This window comes from Pleurodeles waltl, chromosome 5, assembly GCF_031143425.1.
Source record: "Pleurodeles waltl isolate 20211129_DDA chromosome 5, aPleWal1.hap1.20221129, whole genome shotgun sequence".
Taxonomy (NCBI): Eukaryota; Metazoa; Chordata; class Amphibia; order Caudata; family Salamandridae; genus Pleurodeles; species Pleurodeles waltl.
In genome coordinates this window covers 115666478-115688185 of record NC_090444.1, presented here as the reverse complement: position 1 = coordinate 115688185, position 21708 = coordinate 115666478, and the positions used below count along the sequence as shown (strand labels likewise).

Below are 21708 nucleotides of genomic sequence, written 5' to 3'. Positions count from 1 at the left end.
GTAATCCATGTCATCACATATGACGTCATTGTTGGTTACAAACAAATGTGGACCATTAACATGGACACCATCCAGTCATTCACGTTCTATTTACTTGTTGCTGCAAATAAGGACAGTCTCACGACCACTGCAAATAAAATGCATACATCTCCAAGCAGTGCTTTAAATGGGCCGGTACTGTCCGATACTGAGTACCGGCACTTTTTTATTTAGAGAGAGAGAGTACCGGCACATCTCGAGAAAACCGTAATACTTTTAATTGGAGAGTACCGGCACTTCTCAGAAACAAGCAGGTACTCTGTCACAGAGTACCTGCACTTTAATTTTTCCATTTCAAGCACTGTCTCCAAGTAATGAATATATGACTAGGCGCTTTACGTAAATTCTATCAAATTACACTGCCGCCATCTTAACATTATGGCAGATATACTTAACTTTTACAATATATTATAAAAATGACTACAGTTTAGAAGGGGTGAGGGGGTATATATGGGTGAAGCGCAAGAAAGATGATGGGAAGGTAATCTCACCAAATTAATATTTTTTCCCACTTTACTTGGAATGGTATGATGCGTGTTGCATTTTAATGTAATTTATTATGTGATGTGTGTTTTAGAGTGGTTTACGCCTTGCAGTGGGGCATGGTATAACAAGCCGTGACACAACATAACAAGATAACAATGTGGGACATTGTCAGCAATGCACTGAGAGTTACACTAAACACTCTCACGCATTTCCTTGTATTGAATTTGATTTATAAATTAAATGCACGTCCCATTGTCAGCTGTTCCATCCTCTGTGGAATTACCTCACATTTTGTCAATGATTGTTTCAAACGCTATACTTCGACCACGTGTAACAAATGTGCCTCTAACATAACATTTACTGCAGATTTGTTTTTTAAATGCCATTCCCATTCAACATTCAGACAACAGCAGAGTTAAGGACAGTATTTTCTAGGGAGACAGAAAAGGCCAAGACCTCTCCCTCCTGCTCAGCAGGCTGTAGATGCAGTAAGTGCTACCTCTAAAATGAAGTTGGAATTAAAGGGGGGGGTACTCTATTAGTGCTACTCAGTGCTTAGAGCTAAAAGTGCAGAAATGCACATTCAGCAAAGTGATGGACCATTTTATTATGTCTTGTTCTTTTTAAACGAGGTTTCCATCATTTCTATTTATTTTTTCTGCATCAGCAAATACGTGTGCAAGTCACTGTTGGCCCTATTTCTTAAGAGTTCTTGGGGGTGGGGCCCCAGGACCCACGGTCTTCTGGAAAGGGCCAGACTCGCTTGCTATGGCTACTTAGTTTAATACAATATAGTTTAGGGTTGGTGGTATTAGACAGTGTCGAGGGCTGAATTTCGATATCACTACACTATTGTACTTCTTTGTCAATACCACTCACCCTTGTGTCCAGCTCTTCCCCTTCATCCGGGGTCGTGCAGGTGGTGTTGATGCTCCCGTTACACTCCTTTGTGTTGATCAGTAATGGAGAATTCCCATGTGATGAAGTCAGGGACAGCTTCTAAAATAAAGAAACAGGTGTGTTATCTACTATTGGTCCAGTTACTGTAGTAACCTGGTTACCGATTATATCCTGGTTTCTCTAACCCAGTGTAAAATCAACCCCACTGAGTATACTTTTATCATATACTACAATAACAAGCATTGGCAAAGCCAAAAGTTCAGGATGTAATATTTTAACAAATGTAAAGACACGCATTCAGAAATGCAGTTGGCATTTGTGTTCTTTATCAAAAGGAGGCTTGCACTATTGGCTTTGCCAATGCTAGGAAAAAAAGCCAGCAACAACTGCTTTCTGTATAGAGCACGTATATGAGTTACAGAATTGAATGTGACAAACAGCCTGATGATTGGTCGAACTTTTCAGATGTAACATAGTCCCTCATGTATCTCAATGAAAGCCCTTCCTGGAAGATGGAATGATACATAAATAAGCTATTTGCATGAGGTGAGAGAATACTACTCCTCTGGGTACAAGTGCGCTTTGTAAGACAATCCTTTGCGCCATACGTCTAAGCCTGTGCTATACCAAATCCCTAAGTCCTACCTAGTGCAAGCAGACTATCTGCTTCTAGAACATGCACCATTCATCCACCGTTCAACATCAGAACAGGCTACTCTGCTGAGTAAAATGGTCTCAAAACAGGTCAGATCCTCCAATCAATTAGTCATTTTTAGAGTGCACTACTCACCCATAGGGTCTCAAGATGCTGTGGGGTGTGTCCTCAGGGTTCAGTCGAAGAGCCAGGTTTTCAGGTCCTTCCTGAATTGAGGTAGCAATGGGGACTGTCTGAGGTGGAGAGGTAAGGGCTTCCAACATTTTGCCACGAGGTAGGTGAATGATTTTCCTCCAGCCGAGGATTTCTTTATGGGGGGTACGGTGGCGAATGACTGCTGAGAGGAGCGGTGATGCGGTGGTTGAAGTAGTTGGGTCGGAGGCTGTGGAGGGCCCTGTAGTCATGTAGGAGGAGTTTGAAATTGATCCTCTTTTCGAGGGGGAGCCAGTGGAGGTCTCTCAGGTGTTCTGTGATGTGTTCTTGGTGGGAGATGTTCAGGACGAGTCTGGCAACAGCGTTCTGGATTTGTTGCAGCTTGCTCAGATTCTTCTTGGTGGTTCCGGCATAGAGGACGTTGCCGTAGTCAAGTCTGCTTGTGATCAGGTCATATTTCACAGTTTTGCGGCAGTCGCTAGGGATCCATCTGAAGATCTTCCGTCGGAGGGTGTGGAAGCAGGTAGAGACGACAGAATTGACCTGTCTCGTCGTGGTGAGTGCTGAGTCGAGGACGACGCCTAGGTTTCGTACGTGGCCTGTGGGGGTGGCGGGGCTGCCAAGTGTTGAGGGCCACCAGGAGTCATCCCAGGCTGAGGAGGATGGCCCCAGGATGAGGATCCCGGTCTTGTCGAAGTTCAGCTTAAGGTAGCTCTCCTTCATCTAGGCAGCGACTGCTTCCATCCCGTCTTTGAAGTTCTTCTTGGCCGTTGAGGGGTTTTCAGTCAGGGAGATGATCAGCTAGGTGTCATCAGCGTAGGAGACGGTGTTCAGACCTTAGTTCCTGACGATAGGGGTGAGCGGGGTCATGTAGATGTTGAACAGCTTGAGGCTCAACGAGGATCCTTGGGGTACTCCACAGCTGATTTCTGTAGGTTCTGATAGGTGTGGAGGGATCATGACTCTCTGCGTTCTGCCTGTCAGGAAGGTGTGTATCCATCGAACGGCCTTGCTGCGTATTCCTGCTGTGTGGAGTCTGGCATATAGGGTGCAGTGGGACACTGTATTGAAAGTGGCTGATAGGTCTAGTAGGAGAGGGGTTGCTGTTTGTCCATGGTCGAGGAGAGAGCGGATGTCAACTGTGGCAGCGAGTAGGGCAGTCTCGGTGCAGTGATTAGTTCTGAATACTGATTGGGAGATGTCTAGGATATTGTTGTCCTCGATGTGTTGGTGGAGCTGATCACTGATTGCTTTTTTGGCGACCTGGGTGGAAAAGGCAGCAGTGAGATGGGGTGGTAGTTCTTGAGATCTGTTGGATCGGCTGTGGGTTTCTTCGATAGTGGGTGGATTTCGGTGTGCTTCCAGTCCTCGGGGAAGGTGGCTGACTCTAGGGAGTAGTTGATGGTCTTGCGGAGCTTGGGTGCGATAGAGGCACTGGCCTTGTTGAAGATGTAGTGTGGGCAGGGGTTGGTGGGGGCTCCGGAGTAGATGCTGCTCATGATGGAGAGAGTCTCGTCTGTTGTGAGGGGGGTCCAGGCGTGCAGGATCTGTGGGGGTCCGGTGGATCCTGGTTGGGGCGTTGTTGGTGAGTTCGGAGAGTCTTGGGGTCCGAAGCTCTCGTAGATATACTTGATTTTCCAATGGAAGAAGGTGGCTACGCTGTCGCAGAGGTCCTGGGATGGAGGGATGTTAGTGGTCTCAGCTAGTGGTTTGGTGAAATTCTTGATGACGTTAAAAAGTTCTTGTGTTGTGTGTGGTGGTGTTGATGAGGTCGTGCAGAACTGTTTTCCTGGTGGATCTGATGAGGCCATAGTGGGATCTTGAGGCAGATTTGAATGCTTTACGGTCCTCCGGGGATTTGCTGTCCCTCCATTTCTACTCCAGCCTCCCGCAGGTGCGCTTTGATTCCTGGAGTGCTGGGGTGAACCAGCTGGCTTTCTTGGAGGTGTGTTTCCCTGTAGTCGTTCAGAGAGGAGCTAGGGTGTTGGCGCAGTCGGTGATCCATTTGCGGAGGTTGCGTTCTGAGGTGTTAGCATCTGTTGTGTCGGGGTGGCAAGTTGCTGAGGGTGTTGACGAGTTGCTCCTCTGTGGTTTGGTTCCATTTCCTGTGGGGTAGGCGGGTGGTGTTGGCGTGCGCTGTAGGTGTAGAGATGGAAAAATGGATGCAGGAGTGGTCGGTTCAGTGCAGCGTTGTTAAGCCATCAATGGTGACGTTGTTGCTGGAGGAGAAGATCAGGTCGAGTGTGTGTCCGGCGATGTGCATTGATGAGATGACCAGTTGTTTGAGCCCGATAGTGTCCAGATTCTCGAGTAGTGATGAGGTGTTGTGGTCGTTATGGTCATCGATATGGAAGTTGAGGGCTCAGAGGAGTATGTAGCTGGTGGTGGCGAGTGCGTGGGGGGCTATGAGGTTGACGATGGAGTTGCTGAAAGCTGGGTGTTGGCCAGGTGGTCTGTATATGAGGGTGCTGCGGGTGGTGGTCTTTGTGGTGGCGTGCACTTGGAAGAGGTGGTGCCCCATGAAGGGGGAGTGTTCCTACATGTTGATCGATAGTCGGAAGGTGATCTTGTAGGCGATGGCTCTGCCCCCGCCTGGTCTGGAGGGTCAGTCCTTGCAGAGCAGTCTGTAGTTGCTGGGGATGGCGATGTTCGGTTCAGATGCTGTGTTTGTCCATGTCTTGGTGAGGAAGGCGATGTCCGGACGGGTGGAGTCTTTCAGGTCCCAGAGCTCCACAGTGTCTGTGTGCAGGGAGCGGATGTTAAGGAGGATGCACTTGAGGTGGTCTGGAGCTGACAGTTCTGCGGCTGAGGGGTCTGGCATTTGGCATGTGGAGAAGGTGTGGTGGCAGTTGTGGCAGGAAAAAGGTCCGTGGGTGTCCCTGGGGGAGATGCGGTGGCAGGTGATCGAACGACCAGGATTCAGTGTGTGGAGGGTTTCGGCATCGTATCAGTGGATGGTGCGAGAGCAAGGGTCTGTGGTGCTGGGCGCGGTCCAGGCACGGACAGGCGCTGACGGGCTTGCCTTTGGCACGCCAGTGGCGTGGCTGCAAAGTGGCCGCCCTAAAGAAGGGGAGGGATTGGTCAGCTAGGAGGCAGGGGGGTGGGGCCATGGGGGCAGCAGCGGCAGGAAGCAGGGAAGCATGGGGAAAAACGAACACACAGAAAAGGCACAGAGAAGGCAGAAAAAGCAGCGGAAAAGAGTAAAAGTCAAAATAGACAAAACGAGGAAAAGAGAAAAAAACAGACAAACCAGACAGACACAGATAGCCATAAGGCCACCAGAGATGAGGCGCAGGCGGGTGCCTGCAAGAGGAGGCGGGCCTCGAACACAGAGCTGGCAGGCTTTGTTAGCTGCAGCAGCAGTGGCCACGCATGAGGAAGCGACAGATGCTTGCCAGAAAGCTCAGTGAAGTCCCACTCCTAAAGAAACCTACACTTGACCCTGATGACCTCGCCATCTCCTGGTTGATGAATCTCCTACCATTCATAGGTAAGATCACTGAAAAAGCCGTCTGTGTTTAACTCCAAGGTCACAGTAATGCTAACCATCTCCTGCACAACTACCAGTCTGGCTTCGGATCATGCTGCATCACAGAAGCAGCTACCTTACGCATAGTACAATCCCTCCTAATATTTCTAGATCATCCAGCTGCTATTGACACAGTGAAACATCCCACTGTCATATGCACACAGGAGTCTTGTGGGATTTACTTGCAGTGCCTTTCACCAGTTCTCCTTCTACCATCCCAATTAACACCAGTTTATTCACATGGACATGTCGAGGTCCCAAAAGATCCCTATTACCTGCAGAGCCCCCCCCCCCAGGTTGTATACTGTCCGCTACCATCTTTGTCCTATACATGGAGCTGCTTGGTACTCTACTCACAGGTAAGAGCATCAGGATTTACTGATATGTCAGAGATACACAATCATACATGAAAGTTTCCTCTGGTTCAAATTTCCAGCACCTGAAACACTGCCAGCATATCACCCAGACCTGGATGTCCAGAGCCTAACTGAAGGTCAGTACCCCCAAGAAAAAAATCCTGTTATGTGCCAAGAACAAGAAACGATACAACTCTGCCTCAATGACATGAACTTTGGTGTCTTTGAACTCCACTTTCATTAAATGACAAGTCATTTGGCTTCACTCAGGACACCAACATCCCCATCAAGGAAGACACTGCAAAACAAAGAAGAGAGAGGCTGGTACCAGCTCTCTCTTTGAAAGAAATTGAAACAATTTCTTCCAAGAATCAACCTCAGAATTGCTGTTTAAGACCTCGTACTCTCCTCACATCTAGATGGTGGTAACGCCCTGCTCCATGGTCTCACGGACTCTACAGTGGTACACCTTAAGGTCATCGTACATGCTGCAACATGTCTCATCTAGGGCCTGAAAAAATGTGTTCACATCACCCCCATCCTGATGCAACTCCATTGGGGCTACTTGCCGCCCTGAACATCTTCAAAGCCAGCTGTATCATTTACAAAGTCATCGCTAAGAAGAGTAAAAAAAAAACGCAAGTCCGCGCTGTTTCAATTTAAGAGTTGAAGGCGCCACTCTCTAAAGAAAAGTACACCACAATGCATTAAAAGACTACAAACCAGCTACCCCCTTTGGTGCTTCAGACTTCTCCTTAGTAACACACTAATAGCCCACAAAAGACCCACTGCTGAGTATCTGACCTATGTTCTGCATACTCTCAGTTACTGTGTCCCTGTGTGCACTGTTCTGCTACCTATCAGAACCTTTCTTGTAGCCCAGCCCACAGAACCTTTGGGGAAGTATTACAAGCGTGCGCTGCAACATTTGCAAGTGCAAAACCGCAGGCTTGCACACCTCTTCCTTGTGCATAAATAGTTATACTTTTAGATACTCATAAATACTTACTGCTTGCCTACCAGCCATCCAGGAGTAGACCTGGAATTCTTTATGAATTCCACAAAAATCTAAATTCTGCTCCAAACTTAGGAGTCGCCCTATGGGAATGAATTTCCCATATTTCTTTGGCATGTTATGTGTATCAGGTCCTTTGATCTCACCCCAAGTTGCTACAATGGGAAAGACACTTACCACACCATTAATTCCGTTCTTATTCAGTGGTTGTTTTGGCACAAGGATAAGGTAGGTTACGATGCCCTTCTCTTTTAAGTATTCACACCTGGATCCTCCATCACCGGGCTCCACTTCAAACTCCCCCTTCAGGCAGTTGAAGGTGCTCTGAGAGATGTGGACTCGCCTGTAGGACACACAGAAGGACATTAAAATCTATTGATCTAAGAAGCCTTTCCACTCAAAGATATGCTCCTGATGCTGGTTCGCACAACTATGAAGGAGATGCATTGCATGAATATACCAGGACAAAACAGAACACAGAGGTGAGAGAAAACAAAAATCTCAGAAAACCAGGAGAGACAGAAGCCCCACTGAATAAAAATACTTCTTTTGAATAAGATCCTGGTGTGCATGTTTTATAAAGATAACCTTGTGTATGAACGAGCGCTAGTTCAAGAAGTTGGGGACTGGAATATACATCAACTCTCCCTAAAACAAACTGCTCTTTACTTATTAAAGTAAGTTGCTTTGTCATGCAAAGGGATGTATTAAACTACATGGGAAGATTTACATATCCCAAGAGCTCTTCTCCTTCATGCACTAACAGGATGTGAATGTCCACTGTCTTAGGTGCTTTAGCAACATACCTACAGACAACCATCATCAACTAGAAGTCAGATGATTTAAATCCAGGAATTCTCATTTAAGGGAAGTTTGGTCATTAAGCTTTGGAATCGGTGCACGTGTACGGCGGGCTTGTACAATGATACAGTGTGGATGGAGCTCTGGAGTGTGATGTGGCATCCTGAGCAGATGTCACCCAGAACCATCTTTGTCCTATCGGGAGAGACAACGTAATGTTCAAGATCAATCTGCTCTGCAGTGGAGAACGTCTACATCATTTCAGATACCTTACCTGGGCCTGAAGGGAAGACAAGAGAAGGACACCTACAGCCACAGCACTGCAGAGAATTAAACAGACTTAGAAGGGAACGGTATGTGCATGGCAGTCACAGTACCACGTTTGGCTCATCAGTCCTGCTCAGATTATGACCATCGATCAGAATGCAGCTCCACAAAAGTGGTTAGAGAAAGGAGTATGTGAAGCTGTGAGAAGACACTATCACACCGTGCTCAGTTAGTACACTGTGTAATGCCAAAGGGACTTGGGCCCGTATTTATACTTTTTTAGCGCTGCATTTGTGTCATTTTTTGACGCAAAAGCGGCGCAAACTTACAAAATACAATTGAATTTCTAAGTTTGCGCCACTTTTGCATCAAAAAGCGGCGTAAATGCGGCGCTAAAAAAGTATAAATATGGGCCTTGGTATTTGTAGAATGTGTTAGGACTGATCAGCCATAATTGAATTTTAGGAACCATAAAGGCTTCTGTCACTTAACCCTGAAAGGGACTGCACTGGCTGGTTTTTGGTTGGTCATTTCTATTATGTGTTTTGCTGATTTGATTTCATCCTTGAAGCAGCGACGTTTTGCTCACCTGGGGACATATTAGGTACAGTGCACCGGAGGCACAATGGGCATGTGCACGTCTCGTGCACCACGGAGACACTGCAGCATCGCAGAAGGGCCTACAGATGTGTGTGTGGCTTCTTCTATAATACAGATAGCGCTGGCGCACATACAGCACCCACATGATCACGAGAGGGCGTTCTCTTGTTTGCATAGGGTTATGGATCCTTGCAAATGAGAGAAATATTTTGCCTCTACAACCACACCGTATTATTGAAGCGGGCGCAGAGGCAAACAGGCCGCCAGGAGATGTACTGACTCTGCACCACAAAACGGTGACCCGCAGTCAGTGCACACCGTGAGGGCCGCCCTCTGCGGCTGGTGAGGGGGTCCCATGGACATCCCAGACATCGACACGGAAGCAGAAGCCACTCACTGCACACACCTGCGTTGGGAGCTCTCTCGCCCCTTTAAAGTGCAATGCAATTGAGTGACACCAGCACAGTGAATACCAGGGGCTGCTTCATGTTGGCGCTCCACCTTCCACTGGTATGCTGCGGGTTTGCTTCAGCCAGAGGGGCGGCACATTGTCAGTAATAGGGCGCTCTGGTCCTGGTAGCGTCCAGGGCACCAATCTGAAGGTATACCATGCTGCAAACGAGGACACTGTGCCCGATTTGTAAAATACATTGCCCTGGAACAGCAAACGACATGCACACCTACCCGTTGTGCCCCCGGGTACAACCCCTGACGTGACTGAGTGGAATATTCCCATGCAGTGTTGTGTTCACAAAACTCACATGCACCTGACATGAAGAGATTGAGGGGCGTCTTTGGACAATTACCAGCCATGCAAGAGGCGCTCCTCTCTTGAACAACAGTGACCCCCACTGTTTTATCAAACAACAGAAGTGTGTTCCATTCTCTAGATTACAGTGACAGCCTGGGGGATGCCCCTCAGACTGAAAGGCTCATGTGGTGGGACTGCCACAGCATAGAGGGAGAGAGACAGAGGGGGCATGCACACAGGGAAAGGATGGTCTCCGTAAAAGTTTAATTAATTTTCATTCATGCACAGTCTGTTAAACTAGTAACAGTTGTATTGGGCAGCCTGATTTATCAACCAGGGCTCATATTGTAACATTAAGCGAGAGCTCCCTTACATGGGTTCTGAGGGATTACCTCTTTTATCGAAGTCATCCAACAAAGAGAACTATCGCTATATCAAGACCCTCAATAGAGCTTAGAACCATATACTGCATGTCAGGGGCACGGGAATTACGTGGTGGGGAGGACCAAATTATATGCCAGGGTTTACTCAATAACGTGGCAAGAAAAGGCACATTATGCAAAATACTGTGGCATATTTTGTGATAGTACTAAATCATTATTTTGACATTTTTACACGTTAACATTATCCGTGCAAAGGTTCCACCTCTTTGGTGCCAGTCTGATACCTAAATGCAGCAATCAGCAACAGAAAGACCAGGAAACCTTTGCAAAGGGCTTCTCAATGCTCAGCAACACATGCCGCCGCATTTTTAGTAACTTTTGATCCGTTGGAGCTAGAAACAAAATATTTTGGTTAAAATCTGTAGATTATACAGAAGATGATGTCGTAAGAGGCAACTGCGGCAAATCCATAATTATGCGGAAAACGCTGCAGCTGCAAAATTGCATGTTTCCAACGGACCATGCTGTATGCAGATCAACATCATGTCTGAAACATTATGTGTACACGTGTATGCGTGTGTTTATTTTTTTGATTTTTATGATGAACTTTTCATTTATATCCCAAGGTGACCCCTAAAGTTGGTAGAAGGTGGTCTGTCCATGTTTTATTTGCTAGGTAAATGGGGCCTGTGACAGTGCGGGGTTTAGGGCGGCTTTAGAGCATAAAATATACGGATGACACTGTCCTGATTCCCACACACCCAGACACACCTAGCTCAAGAATACACAGACCAGTTCCTCCTGTGTGGACTAAGGCACATCTTTCATGGGAACAGAGGTGGTACCATTCATGTAAGAAGCACTGCACGGGTTAAAACGCGATGACTAGTTAGGTGGGACAAGTGCACTGACCTGGTTGTCAGAGGAGCTAGTTCATCAGTTGGAATAATGCTGCTGATGTGTAATTCTATTGATACATGAGGCAATGTACCATATTGTGGTCCAGCCCCCCAGTAACAGTAGGACAGTAGTGCACAGGGACATACCACTGAACAAATTTCACTCCTATCATCCTTTCTGGCACTGCTCTACACGATGACCCCAGAATAAAAGTATTGAAACGCTCTACCTAACTGGGAGGCCAACCTGGTGTTCTCTTCACATTTAATGTACAAGTATATTTTCTATTTATTATTGGTTAGTTCTGCTTTTTTGAAAAGCGCCTTGATGCCTATGGGCCATGTCTGTGCTATATAAAATCACAAAAATAAATAAATAAATAAATAAAAATCGCATCACTGTTCACCTGCCAGAAAGCGGTCTGTCTCCAGGCTTTCTCAGTCATCGAAGAACAGAAGTATGTTTTTTTTAGGGTTTGGACTCCCTCCCAGAGCCTTCGAGCTCTAAGCTATGTGGCTATGTATGGCATATCAGCATTGCATTTACCTGATGGGAACACATCTGTGGTGAAAACGGAGTGGGTAGCTATGTGGGCAAAAAGTACTCACCCTGGGATCCCACCGGCTTCCATCTTGTTTGCTAACGTCACGTCCGTCGACCACACATCGTACTGCCAGCGCTTCTGCCCAAGGACTCCGCCAATGACCGTGCCGGTGTGTACACCCACGCGCATGTCCACGTCTGTCTTGGTCTTCTCTCGCACATAGCTTTAGGAAAAAACAGACATACTAGTACGGGGGGGGGGCTGAAAAGACAACGCGGTGCACCTATCCCGCCCTTTAGTTCCACGACTATTGCTGGTATTAGACCAGGAGCTCACCCAGCTGAATGTGTATGGGAGACGGCAGCATCAGCGGCGTACCTTCCATGAGTGCAGCAGGTGCAGTGGCAGCGAGGTCTGAGGCCCCCCCCTGATTTTTGCTGTGTTTTATACTTCAAACAGCTTGGGTCCAATTTCCTTCCTTGCACTAGAGACCATGACACACTGGCTACACTACTAGGCAACATAAGAGCAGTTTAGCAGCAGTAAAAAAAACACTGAGGTGGCATAGTGTACAAAATAACAATGGACTAGGATGCGGCCTCGAGTGATTACCAGTGGCTGAGATTAATTCAAGCATTCCATCCATCACTTTTTGCATAGTGTAGTATGTTGTCTGCCTGATGAGCTCTAACTAGGGCAAAAACTCTCCTGGGCTGCATGTTTACGGTCCAGAGAGGACCTGGCCTGGCAGTTCAGGCTGGACTGTTCCTACTGGAACAGGGTCAAGACTGATTTGCATATGGCTGGGTCCAAAGCAAGGCAAGCAGCATGGTGTGCAAAATAGGATGGACTGGGATGCAGCCCAAGTGAATACCAGTGACTGAGATTAATTCAATCACTTTTTTATACTGTAGTAAAAAAAAAAAAATACAAAAGGAACATTTCTCTTAACTCGCAGCGGCTTCACATATAAAACTGATTTGGGTAAACGAAGATACTGCCTTACCACAAATGAGGATATTGGTTTCAGGTATCAGTTTCTTGTTCACCATTTGACCAGCAGGTGGTGTGTTTGCACCACACTTGACCATATAGAGTCAGCATCAAACAAAGGGTTTGTGTCCTATAGGTCTACAAATCATGGAATCTGTTTATATGAAGCATGGTAATTACCACATATTCAGGAGATTGTCCCTGGCGCAGTCTGCGTTTGTGTCAGAGCTACAACATGTGATCCATCTATCTATCTATCTATCTATCTATCTATCTATCTATCTATCTATCTATCTATCTATCTATCTATCTATCTATCTATCTATATGTAAATCATTTGTAATATTTTTATTAAAGTCTTGTGGCATACAGGTAAACCTCTCAGACATACCCAAACGTTTTAGCAAAACGATTACAGTGCAAATCTTCTACCCCCTAGGGTTAGTGCCAAAATCACTGCCTGCAAAGGTAATCGGTGAGATTTCATGGAACAAAATACATGTCTCTAGGCTTAACATAGTGCAATAACAATGCACCCTCAAAGACATATTAGCTTTAACATATGTGTTTCATAGTAAATAAATAAAACTGATTGCCTTTGTTGTAACTGGTATAAAAACAGATCAGTACTTTTCCAAATGCATTAATCAGGCCTATAGCCTTTATCATTAGCTTGTCATCGTAACAAAATATGACCTAATGTATTGAGCATATGCTTTCCCACAAGAGAACCATCAGCCACACAGAAAAAATACAAATATGTACAGAATTACAGTTGTCCAAATCACATTAAAACCCTGTTAAGAGGACCTAATAAGATTTTTCACATTTAAAATCTTCTGCCCCCCCCCCACAGTTTCCTCAAACAGGTCACCAATACCCTTGCCTATTATGAAAATCTCAGAGATCCTTTTAACAAAATACCTGCCTACAGACTTTGACCATATTTTAATAACTAGCCACCAATAAAAGCATATTTCACATGATTTCTCAATAAGTAAGTCAGGCCTACTGGCTTTCTCATAACTTTCATAAGCAGAACAAATGTTTGAAATCTGACCTAACTTTTTTTTTACCAAAGAACCAATAAAGCCTATAGCCTTTACCATTAGCTTGACACCATAATAAACTCAAGCATACTGAAGTCTGTGTACGCTAGCAACTATCATGCACACAGGTATAACATTTCAAATATGTACAAAAATACAGTTAGCAAAACAATCTACCTCCCCACTCAAAAGAGCCTAACAAGGATTATCACAATACAAATCTCTGACACCCAGGGATTGTTACATCGGACGACGAACACCAACACCCTTGCCTACAATGGTAATCTGTGAGATTTCATGCAACAAAATACGTATCTACAGCCCGTAACCCAGTCTGACAACAATCCACCATCAGAGGCACATTGGCTTTAACAAGTCCGATTCCTAGCAAATAAGCCAAGCCTACTACTTGATAATAAAGAAATCAGACCTATGGCTTCACACACCTTTTACCAGTAATTCAATCAGCTCTATACCTTTTTGATTTGCTTGTCAGCAGAACCAGCACAGGTGTACTGTATTGCATGTTAGTTTTCCAACAAGGCAACCACACAAAATATAGCCACAGAATTAGATTACAGCTGGGCAAAGTGAAATATTCGGTCTTGGAAGGATTATCACAGTGCAAATCTTCTATCCTCATGGTTTGTCAGTCGGGGTAACCACCACTAAAACCATTGCCTTCAGTCGTAGACTGAGATTCCATGCACTAAAATACCTCTCGCAGATTGTAATAGGGTGTTAACAATCCACTCTTAAATCTCTGTTAACTAACATATTCTTTTCACAATAAATACGGCAGGCCCGCTGACTTTAATTTAACTTTTCATAATAAAAAGATTTAACTTATAGCCATGGTCGTTGCACAGAGCCCAGCTCTACTGAGCATAGGCTTTCACACATGGCACCCAGAGAAGAGCAAACACTATAATTAAGTAATCATCTAGAAAATGTTGTTTCATGGCACCAGAGTGGGATTCGTGTGACCTTAGAGGGCTTGATCCATCCCTCAGCGTGGCATGTGTGTGAATTAATTTCTAACTGGAGGGAAAAAGAATGCAGAAGCTGTGTGTCCACTGAGATCACATATTTACTAACATGGAGCCTTCAGTAAGAAACCAAAGCTGTGCCTTTCCCACTTCAATGATGGCACGCTTTTGAAACAGTTGTCCTTTATTATAATTTAGGTCAACCCTCTCAGACAGCAAACCTGTCTGGTTGCAAAAGACCTATTGTCAACTTACAAAGAACTTACAGCACGCTTAAAGCCTGCTTATTGCTTACCATTGGTTGACTTTGTTGTCACTATCATTTGCCTGCTTTTTATTCGATAGCCTGTGTTTTCATCTCTCCTGCCAACTCCGAACACCCGGAGATCAGCTTTTATACTTGTGTCTTTCATCTGCTCAATTTTAGGGAACTACTTCTTTCCATTAGAGTGCATGTTCTTTCAAGCTATTCCCTTTATGTGCTTCTCTTACCTGCACTCAGTGTTAATCTCTCTCAACTGTGTGTTACTTTCCCCATGTATGTCTCTCTTTGCCCGTGTTGTTCTCTCACTTGTGTGAGTCTCCTCTGGTCTCTTGTTGCTTCCTCTATCATGCACTTCTTTTCCCTTACTGACCCCCTCCTGCTATAGCGACCCAATCTTCTGTTGCCCACTGCTACACCTAATCATCAGTCCTATTTGTTTTTTTATTTTATTTTTAAAGGGCCAGGCAGCAAATTGCTGCTGGTCCTTCCCCAATAGGGATAAAAAGGACCTTTGTGTTGCTCAGTTACTGTCAGCTATGCTACGCCCAACTAGGCCATTTTGTTTCCCATTGTCCATCAATTAATTTCTCATCATCCATCTGCACAGGAAGTGGCATCGCTGGATTTCCCATCATCCATCTGCACAGGAAGTGAAAATACTGTTTTCCCCAAAAAACGTCTGTCACAGAAGAAGCCAAGCAAGAGGACTTCTTTGCACAGGAAGTGACAACACTGGAGTTCCCATCGTACATCTAAACGAAGTAGCATTACTGGATTGCCCATTATCCAGCTGCACAGGAAGTGACATCACTGGTTTCCTGCCAAAACCATCTTTAAAAGAAGAAGCCAAGGAAGAGGACTTCTTTTCATTTTCTCATCTCCACAGGAGGTGACACCAGCCAATTTCCCATCATCCATCTGTATAGAAAGTGACATCACTGGTTTCCTGACAAAACCGTCTTTAAAAGAAGACGTCAAGCAACAGTACTTCATTTCCCATTACCCATTTTCACAGTAAGTGACACCACTGGATTTCCCATCATCCATTTGTACAGGATGTGACATCACTGAATTATTTATCATCCATCTGCACAGGAAGTTTACAACACTGGTTCCTGCCAAAACCATCTTTGAAAGAAGAAGCCAAGCTAGAGGACTTAATTTCCCATTGCCCATCTCAAACATCTCTGGTTTCCCGCTAAGGTTACCCTGCACTCTTCCCTCCTCCTCCTCCCAAGACCTATTTAATGGAGGGTGCAGCATAGATGTGCCAAAGACAAGCTTAAACCCAGAACCCACACCAAGAACCTCAGAATAATCATTGACAGCAAACTGAACATGACTGCACAAGTCAAAGCTGTCACAGCATCCTGCTTGCTTAGCATCTTCACACCATGAAGATGCTGTTGAAGATCTTCAAATTGCTCCCAGCCAACGCTAGAAAAACTCTGACTAATGCCATAGTCAAGTTGGACTATGGGAACATCCTCTAAGCCAGGGTCACCTAGCAACTCACTAGAAGACAGCAAACCATCCTGAACTTGGCAACCAGACTCATCCTAAACCTCTGACACAAAACTCACATCACATCACACAGCACCCCAGGGGCTGGCTCCAGATTCTTTTATATCACTCCTAAAGCATAAAATATCCTCCCACTCCACATCAGAGCCTCCTCCTCCCCTCTTATTGAATCCTACAAGAAGCTGAAGACCTGGCTTTTCTATTAGTCAACCTGCCATAGAAACAGGTAGGGTTACACACCTGCTCAGCCCCAGGATACCCCCACGGGCAATACTGTGTTTTACAAATACACTTAACATAACACATGAACCCTCTAGAGCTTCAGACAACTTTCATCTCACATCAACTAGCCCCTTTGGTCTAGCACTGTATTCTTTACCCAGACACAACTGCCTCCCTTTATCAATGCCACTCGTCTGATGAAGTGCCTTCTGTTATACTTAGGTACTGCACACTGATTAGAGTCAATAACATATTATTGTTCTACTGATATAAGACTTAAGTGAAATATGACCGCTTTTGGATCAGGAATCATAGGGATTTTAAAGCCCCTCAAAGGCCTAACCAACATAGTGGGGCATAGTGGGGCAAGTCTCCCTGGAGTGTTATAATGAGAATGTAATCCATACTATTGTTTGCCATCTTGATGAATTCAGAGGAACATGCAGTCACACACTTAGAGTTAAACTAGCAGAGCTCTCACTAGGTCACAGAGGTGGTGCATTGTCTTCTGTCTGGTGGCAATATCTTGCCAGCATGTTTTAAGTTACAGTTTTAAGGTACGGGGAGATCCCTAGTTGGTGAAAATTTTGTCCGAATTTTCCAGCACAATCACTGCTAGGTTACACCAAGGTATCTGTGCTCTTGGGTTGTACCATGTGATGTTTGGGAAGTACTTCAGGTTCTAACTATGAAATTCACATCACTTTTCATTATTCATCACTTTCCTTTCCAGCACTTTTAGTGGTAAATTTATAATAGGAAAGAAAAACTAGAAGTACCCAAAGCAAAGAAGAAGCTAAAGTTTTCAAATATGAACTTAACACAGTTTTTATCTATCACTTCCCAATTCTTGGGACTTTATCGACAGCTTTAAAAAACTACAGCCCTACAGTAGTTTATTATTACATCAACACTCTAATTTTGATAAAGCAAATGGTCTGCTGATTATGAGCATCTAAACCGATTACAGGTGTCCTGAATTTTAGATGCTGAGATGGGAATATCATGCTTAAAGAATCTGCCTATAATGAGATTTTCCCAGAACCTGGGATAACCAGTGAGATTTGATCCTGGTAATTTTCGGTCGGCATGGTTAATTTGGGACACTCATAATCTTGTTCAAAGTGTTTAAGTGTTCTCAAGGAGTTTTATGCGTGGATGGTCATCAGAACCAAGCACAAGCTAAACAGGTATGCAAGTAGCACAAGGAAGAAAAAGTCTGGACGAGGACTCACGAGATGGCATCCACCATTGCCAAGCCCATCAGTATGGAGCACACGGCATGATCCTCTCGGTAATCAGGGAGCCCACAGATGCAGTAGTAGCAGTCGCCCAAAATCTTGATACGCAGCTGATGATATTTCTGCAAGTGAAGAAAAGTATATGATGGTTTAAGTTAACATTGTAGATTTAGCATCAGGAGTCCAACAAGTAGGGAAAGGAAAAGTAATTTAAACTGTTTGTGCTGCTGTTCAACAGTAGTGCGACAATTGTCTGTAATTTACTACAAAAGGAACAGGTGATTAACAGTGGTGTAACAAAAGTTGAGGGGAGCCCCCTGCAAAGTACAAGGAGGGCCCCCCTCCGAACTTACTCAGGACCTCTCAGGCCAGGGTACTGAGGTGAAGGGCCCCCTGGAGCGTGGGGCCCCCCTGCACTGCGGGGGCTGCCGGGCCCCTTGTTACACCACTGGTGATTAATGAGAAATTATAAGTCTTATACAGCTATCCCTAGACCCTCTGATCAGGTTTCTGTGTTGTCTCTTGGAGACCAATTGTATTGTATTGTAATAGTATTTATATAGTGCTTACTACCCCTGACAAGGCGTTGAAGTGCTTTTCGGAGAGTAGCACGCTACTCAGGAACCCAAGATGAATTAGTAGTGGATTAGTATAGGGAAATCTGAGTATAGTTTTGGTATTATTATGAGTTAATTTGAGCAGAGGATTTGTGAGTTTGTTAGTTGGATTGACTAGAGAAATGGAGGGATATAGGAGGGAAGAATCAAGAAGTGTTAATTGGGAGTTTATAGTAATAGGATGAGGCTTGATTTGATAAATTAAGGGAAGTGAGGTATAGTAGTTACTACACCTGCCTTACATTTTCAGACCCTCTGCAGTGTCCTTGCTACCCCTGGTCTTAAGGGACCCTCTGCAGTGTCCTTGCTGTCCCTGGTCTTCAGGGACCCTCTGCAGTGTCCTTGCTACCCCTGGTCTTAAGGGTCCCTCTGCAGTGTCCTTGCTGTCCCTGGTCTTCAGGGACCCTCTGCAGTGTCCTTGCTGTTCCTGGTCTTAAGGGACCCTCTGCAGTGTGCTTGCTGTCCCTGGTCTTCAGGGACCCTCTGCAGTGTCCTTGCTACCCCTGGTCTTCAGGGACCCTCTGCAGTGTCCTTGCTGTCCCTGGTCTTAAGGGACCCTCTGCAGTGTCCTTGCTATCCCTGGTCTCAAGGGTCTCTATGCAGTGTCCTTGCTGTCCCTGGTCTTCAGGGACCCTCTGCAGTGTCCTTGCTGTCCCTGGTCTCAAGGGTCTCTCTGCAGTGTCCTTGCTGTCCCTGGTCTCAAGGGACCCTCTGCAGTGTCCTTGCTACCCCTGGTCTTAACGGACCCTCTGCAGTGTCCTTGCTGTCCCTGGTCTTAAGGGTCCCTCTGCAGTGTCCTTGCTACCCCTGGTCTTAACGGACCCTCAGCAGTGTCCTTGCTGTCCCTGGTCTTAAGGGTCCCTCTGCAGTGTCCTTGCTACCCCTGGTCTTAAGGGACCCTCTGCAGTGTCCTTGCTACCCCTGGTCTTCAGGGACAATTTGTAGTGTCCTTGCTGTCCCTGGTTTTAAGGGAGCCTCTGCAGTGTGCTTGCTGTCCCTGGTCTTCAGGGACCCTCTGCAGTGTCCTGGCTGTCCCTGGTTTTAAGGGACCCTCTGCAGTGTCCTTGCTGTCCTTGGTCCTAAGGGACCCTCTGCAGTGTCCTTGCTATCCCTGGTCTTAAGGGTCCCTCTGCAGTGTCCTTGCTATCCCTGGTCTTATGGGTCCCTCTGCTGTTTCCTTGCTATCCCTGGTCTTAAGGGACCCTCTGCAGTGTCCTTGCTACCCCTGGTCTCAAGGGACCCTCTGCAGTGTCCTTGCTATCCCTGGTCTTAAGGGTCCCTCTGCAGTGTCCTTGCTGTCCCTGATCTTAAGGGCCCCCCTGCTGTTTCCTTGCTACGCTGGTCTTAAGGGACCCTCTGCAGTGTCCTTGCTGTCCCTGGTCTTAAGGGACCCTCTGCAGTGTGCTTGCTGTCCCTGGTCTTCAGGGACCCTCTGCAGTGTCCTTGCTACCCCTGGTCTTCAGGGACCCTCTGCAGTGTCCTTGCTGTCCCTGGTCTCAAGGGTCTCTCTGCAGTGTCCTTGCTGTCCCTGGTCTTTAGGGACCCTCTGCAGTGTCCTTGCTGTCCCTGGTCTTAAGGGACCCTCTGCAGTGTCCTTGCTGTCCCTGGTCTCAAGGGTCTCTGCAGTGTCCTTGCTGTACCTGGTCCGTAACGACACTCTGCAGTGTCCTTGCTACCCCTGGTCTTAACGGACCCTCAGCAGTGTCCTTGCTGTCCCTGGTCTTAAGGGTCCCTCTGCAGTGTCCTTGCTACCCCTGGTCTTAAGGGACCCTCTGCAGTGTGCTTGCTGTCCCTGGTCTTCAGGGACCCTCTGCAGTGTCCTTGCTACCCCTGGTCTTCAGGGACCCTCTGCAGTGTCCTTGCTGTCCCTGGTCTTAAGGGACCCTCTGCAGTGTCCTTGCTGTCCCTGGTCTTCAGGGACCCTCTGCAGTGTCCTTGCTACCCCTGGTCTTAAGGGTCCCTCTGCAGTGTCCTTGCTGTCCCTGGTCTTCAGGGACCCTCTGCAGTGTCCTTGCTGTTCCTGGTCTTAAGGGACCCTCTGCAGTGTGCTTGCTGTCCCTGGTCTTCAGGGACCCTCTGCAGTGTCCTTGCTACCCCTGGTCTTCAGGGACCCTCTGCAGTGTCCTTGCTGTCCCTGGTCTTAAGGGACCCTCTGCAGTGTCCTTGCTATCCCTGGTCTCAAGGGTCTCTATGCAGTGTCCTTGCTGTCCCTGGTCTTCAGGGACCCTCTGCAGTGTCCTTGCTGTCCCTGGTCTCAAGGGTCTCTCTGCAGTGTCCTTGCTGTCCCTGGTCTCAAGGGACCCTCTGCAGTGTCCTTGCTACCCCTGGTCTTAACGGACCCTCTGCAGTGTCCTTGCTGTCCCTGGTCTTAAGGGTCCCTCTGCAGTGTCCTTGCTACCCCTGGTCTTAAGGGACCCTCTGCAGTGTCCTTGCTGTCCCGGTCTTAAGGGATCCTTTGCAGTGTCCTTGCTGTCCCTGGTCTTAAGGGACCCTCTGCAGTGTCCTTGCTACCCCTGGTCTTCAGGGACCCTCTGCAGTGTCCTTGCTGTCCCGGTCCTAAGGGATCATCTGCAGTGTGCTTGCTGTCCCTGGTCTTCAGGGAACCTCTGCAGTGTCCTTGCTACCCCTGGTCTTCAGGGACCCTCTGCAGTGTCCTTGCTGTCCCTGGTCTCAAGGGACCCTCTGCAGTGTCCTTGCTGTCTCTGGTCTCAAGTGTCTCTCTGCAGTGTCCTTGCTGTCCCTGGTCTTCAGGGACCCCCTGCAGTGTCCTTGCTGTCCCTGGTCTTAAGGGACCCTCTGCAGTGTCCTTGCTGTCCCTGGTCTCAAGGGTCTCTCTGCAGTGTCCTTGCTGTCCCTGGTCTCAAGGGTCTCTCTGCAGTGTCCTTGCTGTCCCTGGTCTTCAGGGACCCTCTGCAGTGTCTTTGCTGTCCCGGTCTTAAGGGATCATCTGCAGTGTGCTTGCTGACCCTGGTCTTCAGGGAACCTCTGCAGTGTCCTAGCTACCCCTGGTCTTCAGGGACCCTCTGCAGTGTCCTTGCTGTCCCTGGTCTCAAGGGACCCTCTGCAGTGTCCTTGCTGTCCCTGGTCTCAAGGGTCTCTCTGCAGTGTCCTTGCTTTCCCTGGTCTTCAGGGACCCTCTGCAGTGTCCTTGCTGTACCTGGTCTTAAGGGACCGTCTGAGTTGTCCTTGCTGTCCCTGGTCTTAAGGGACCCTCTGCAGTGTCCTTGCTATCCCTGGTCTTCAGGGACCCTCCGCAGTGTCCTTGCTGTCCCTGGTCTTAAGGGACCCTCTGCAGTGTCCTTGCTGTCCCTGTCCCTGGTCTTCAGGGACCTTCTGCAGTGTCCTTGCTGTCCCTGGTCTTAAGGGACCCTCTGCAGTGTGCTTGCTGTCCCTGGTCTTCAGGGACCCTCTGCAGTGTCCTTGCTACCC

At 46.9% G+C, this 21708-nt stretch overlaps 1 protein-coding gene across 1 annotated transcript in view; it reads right to left on the bottom strand.

The window, feature by feature from the left end:
- The window catches only part of ADCY3 (adenylate cyclase 3), a 343040-nt gene that overhangs the window by 83828 nt on the left and 237504 nt on the right, over nt 1-21708 (bottom strand). The window contains exons 5-8 of the mRNA XM_069233756.1: nt 17657-17784; nt 11444-11602; nt 7311-7476; nt 1405-1524 (exon numbers count right to left, since the gene is read on the bottom strand). Coding sequence (XP_069089857.1) covers nt 1405-1524; nt 7311-7476; nt 11444-11602; nt 17657-17784 — 573 coding nt within the window. The remainder of the gene's footprint in view (nt 1-1404; nt 1525-7310; nt 7477-11443; nt 11603-17656; nt 17785-21708) is intronic.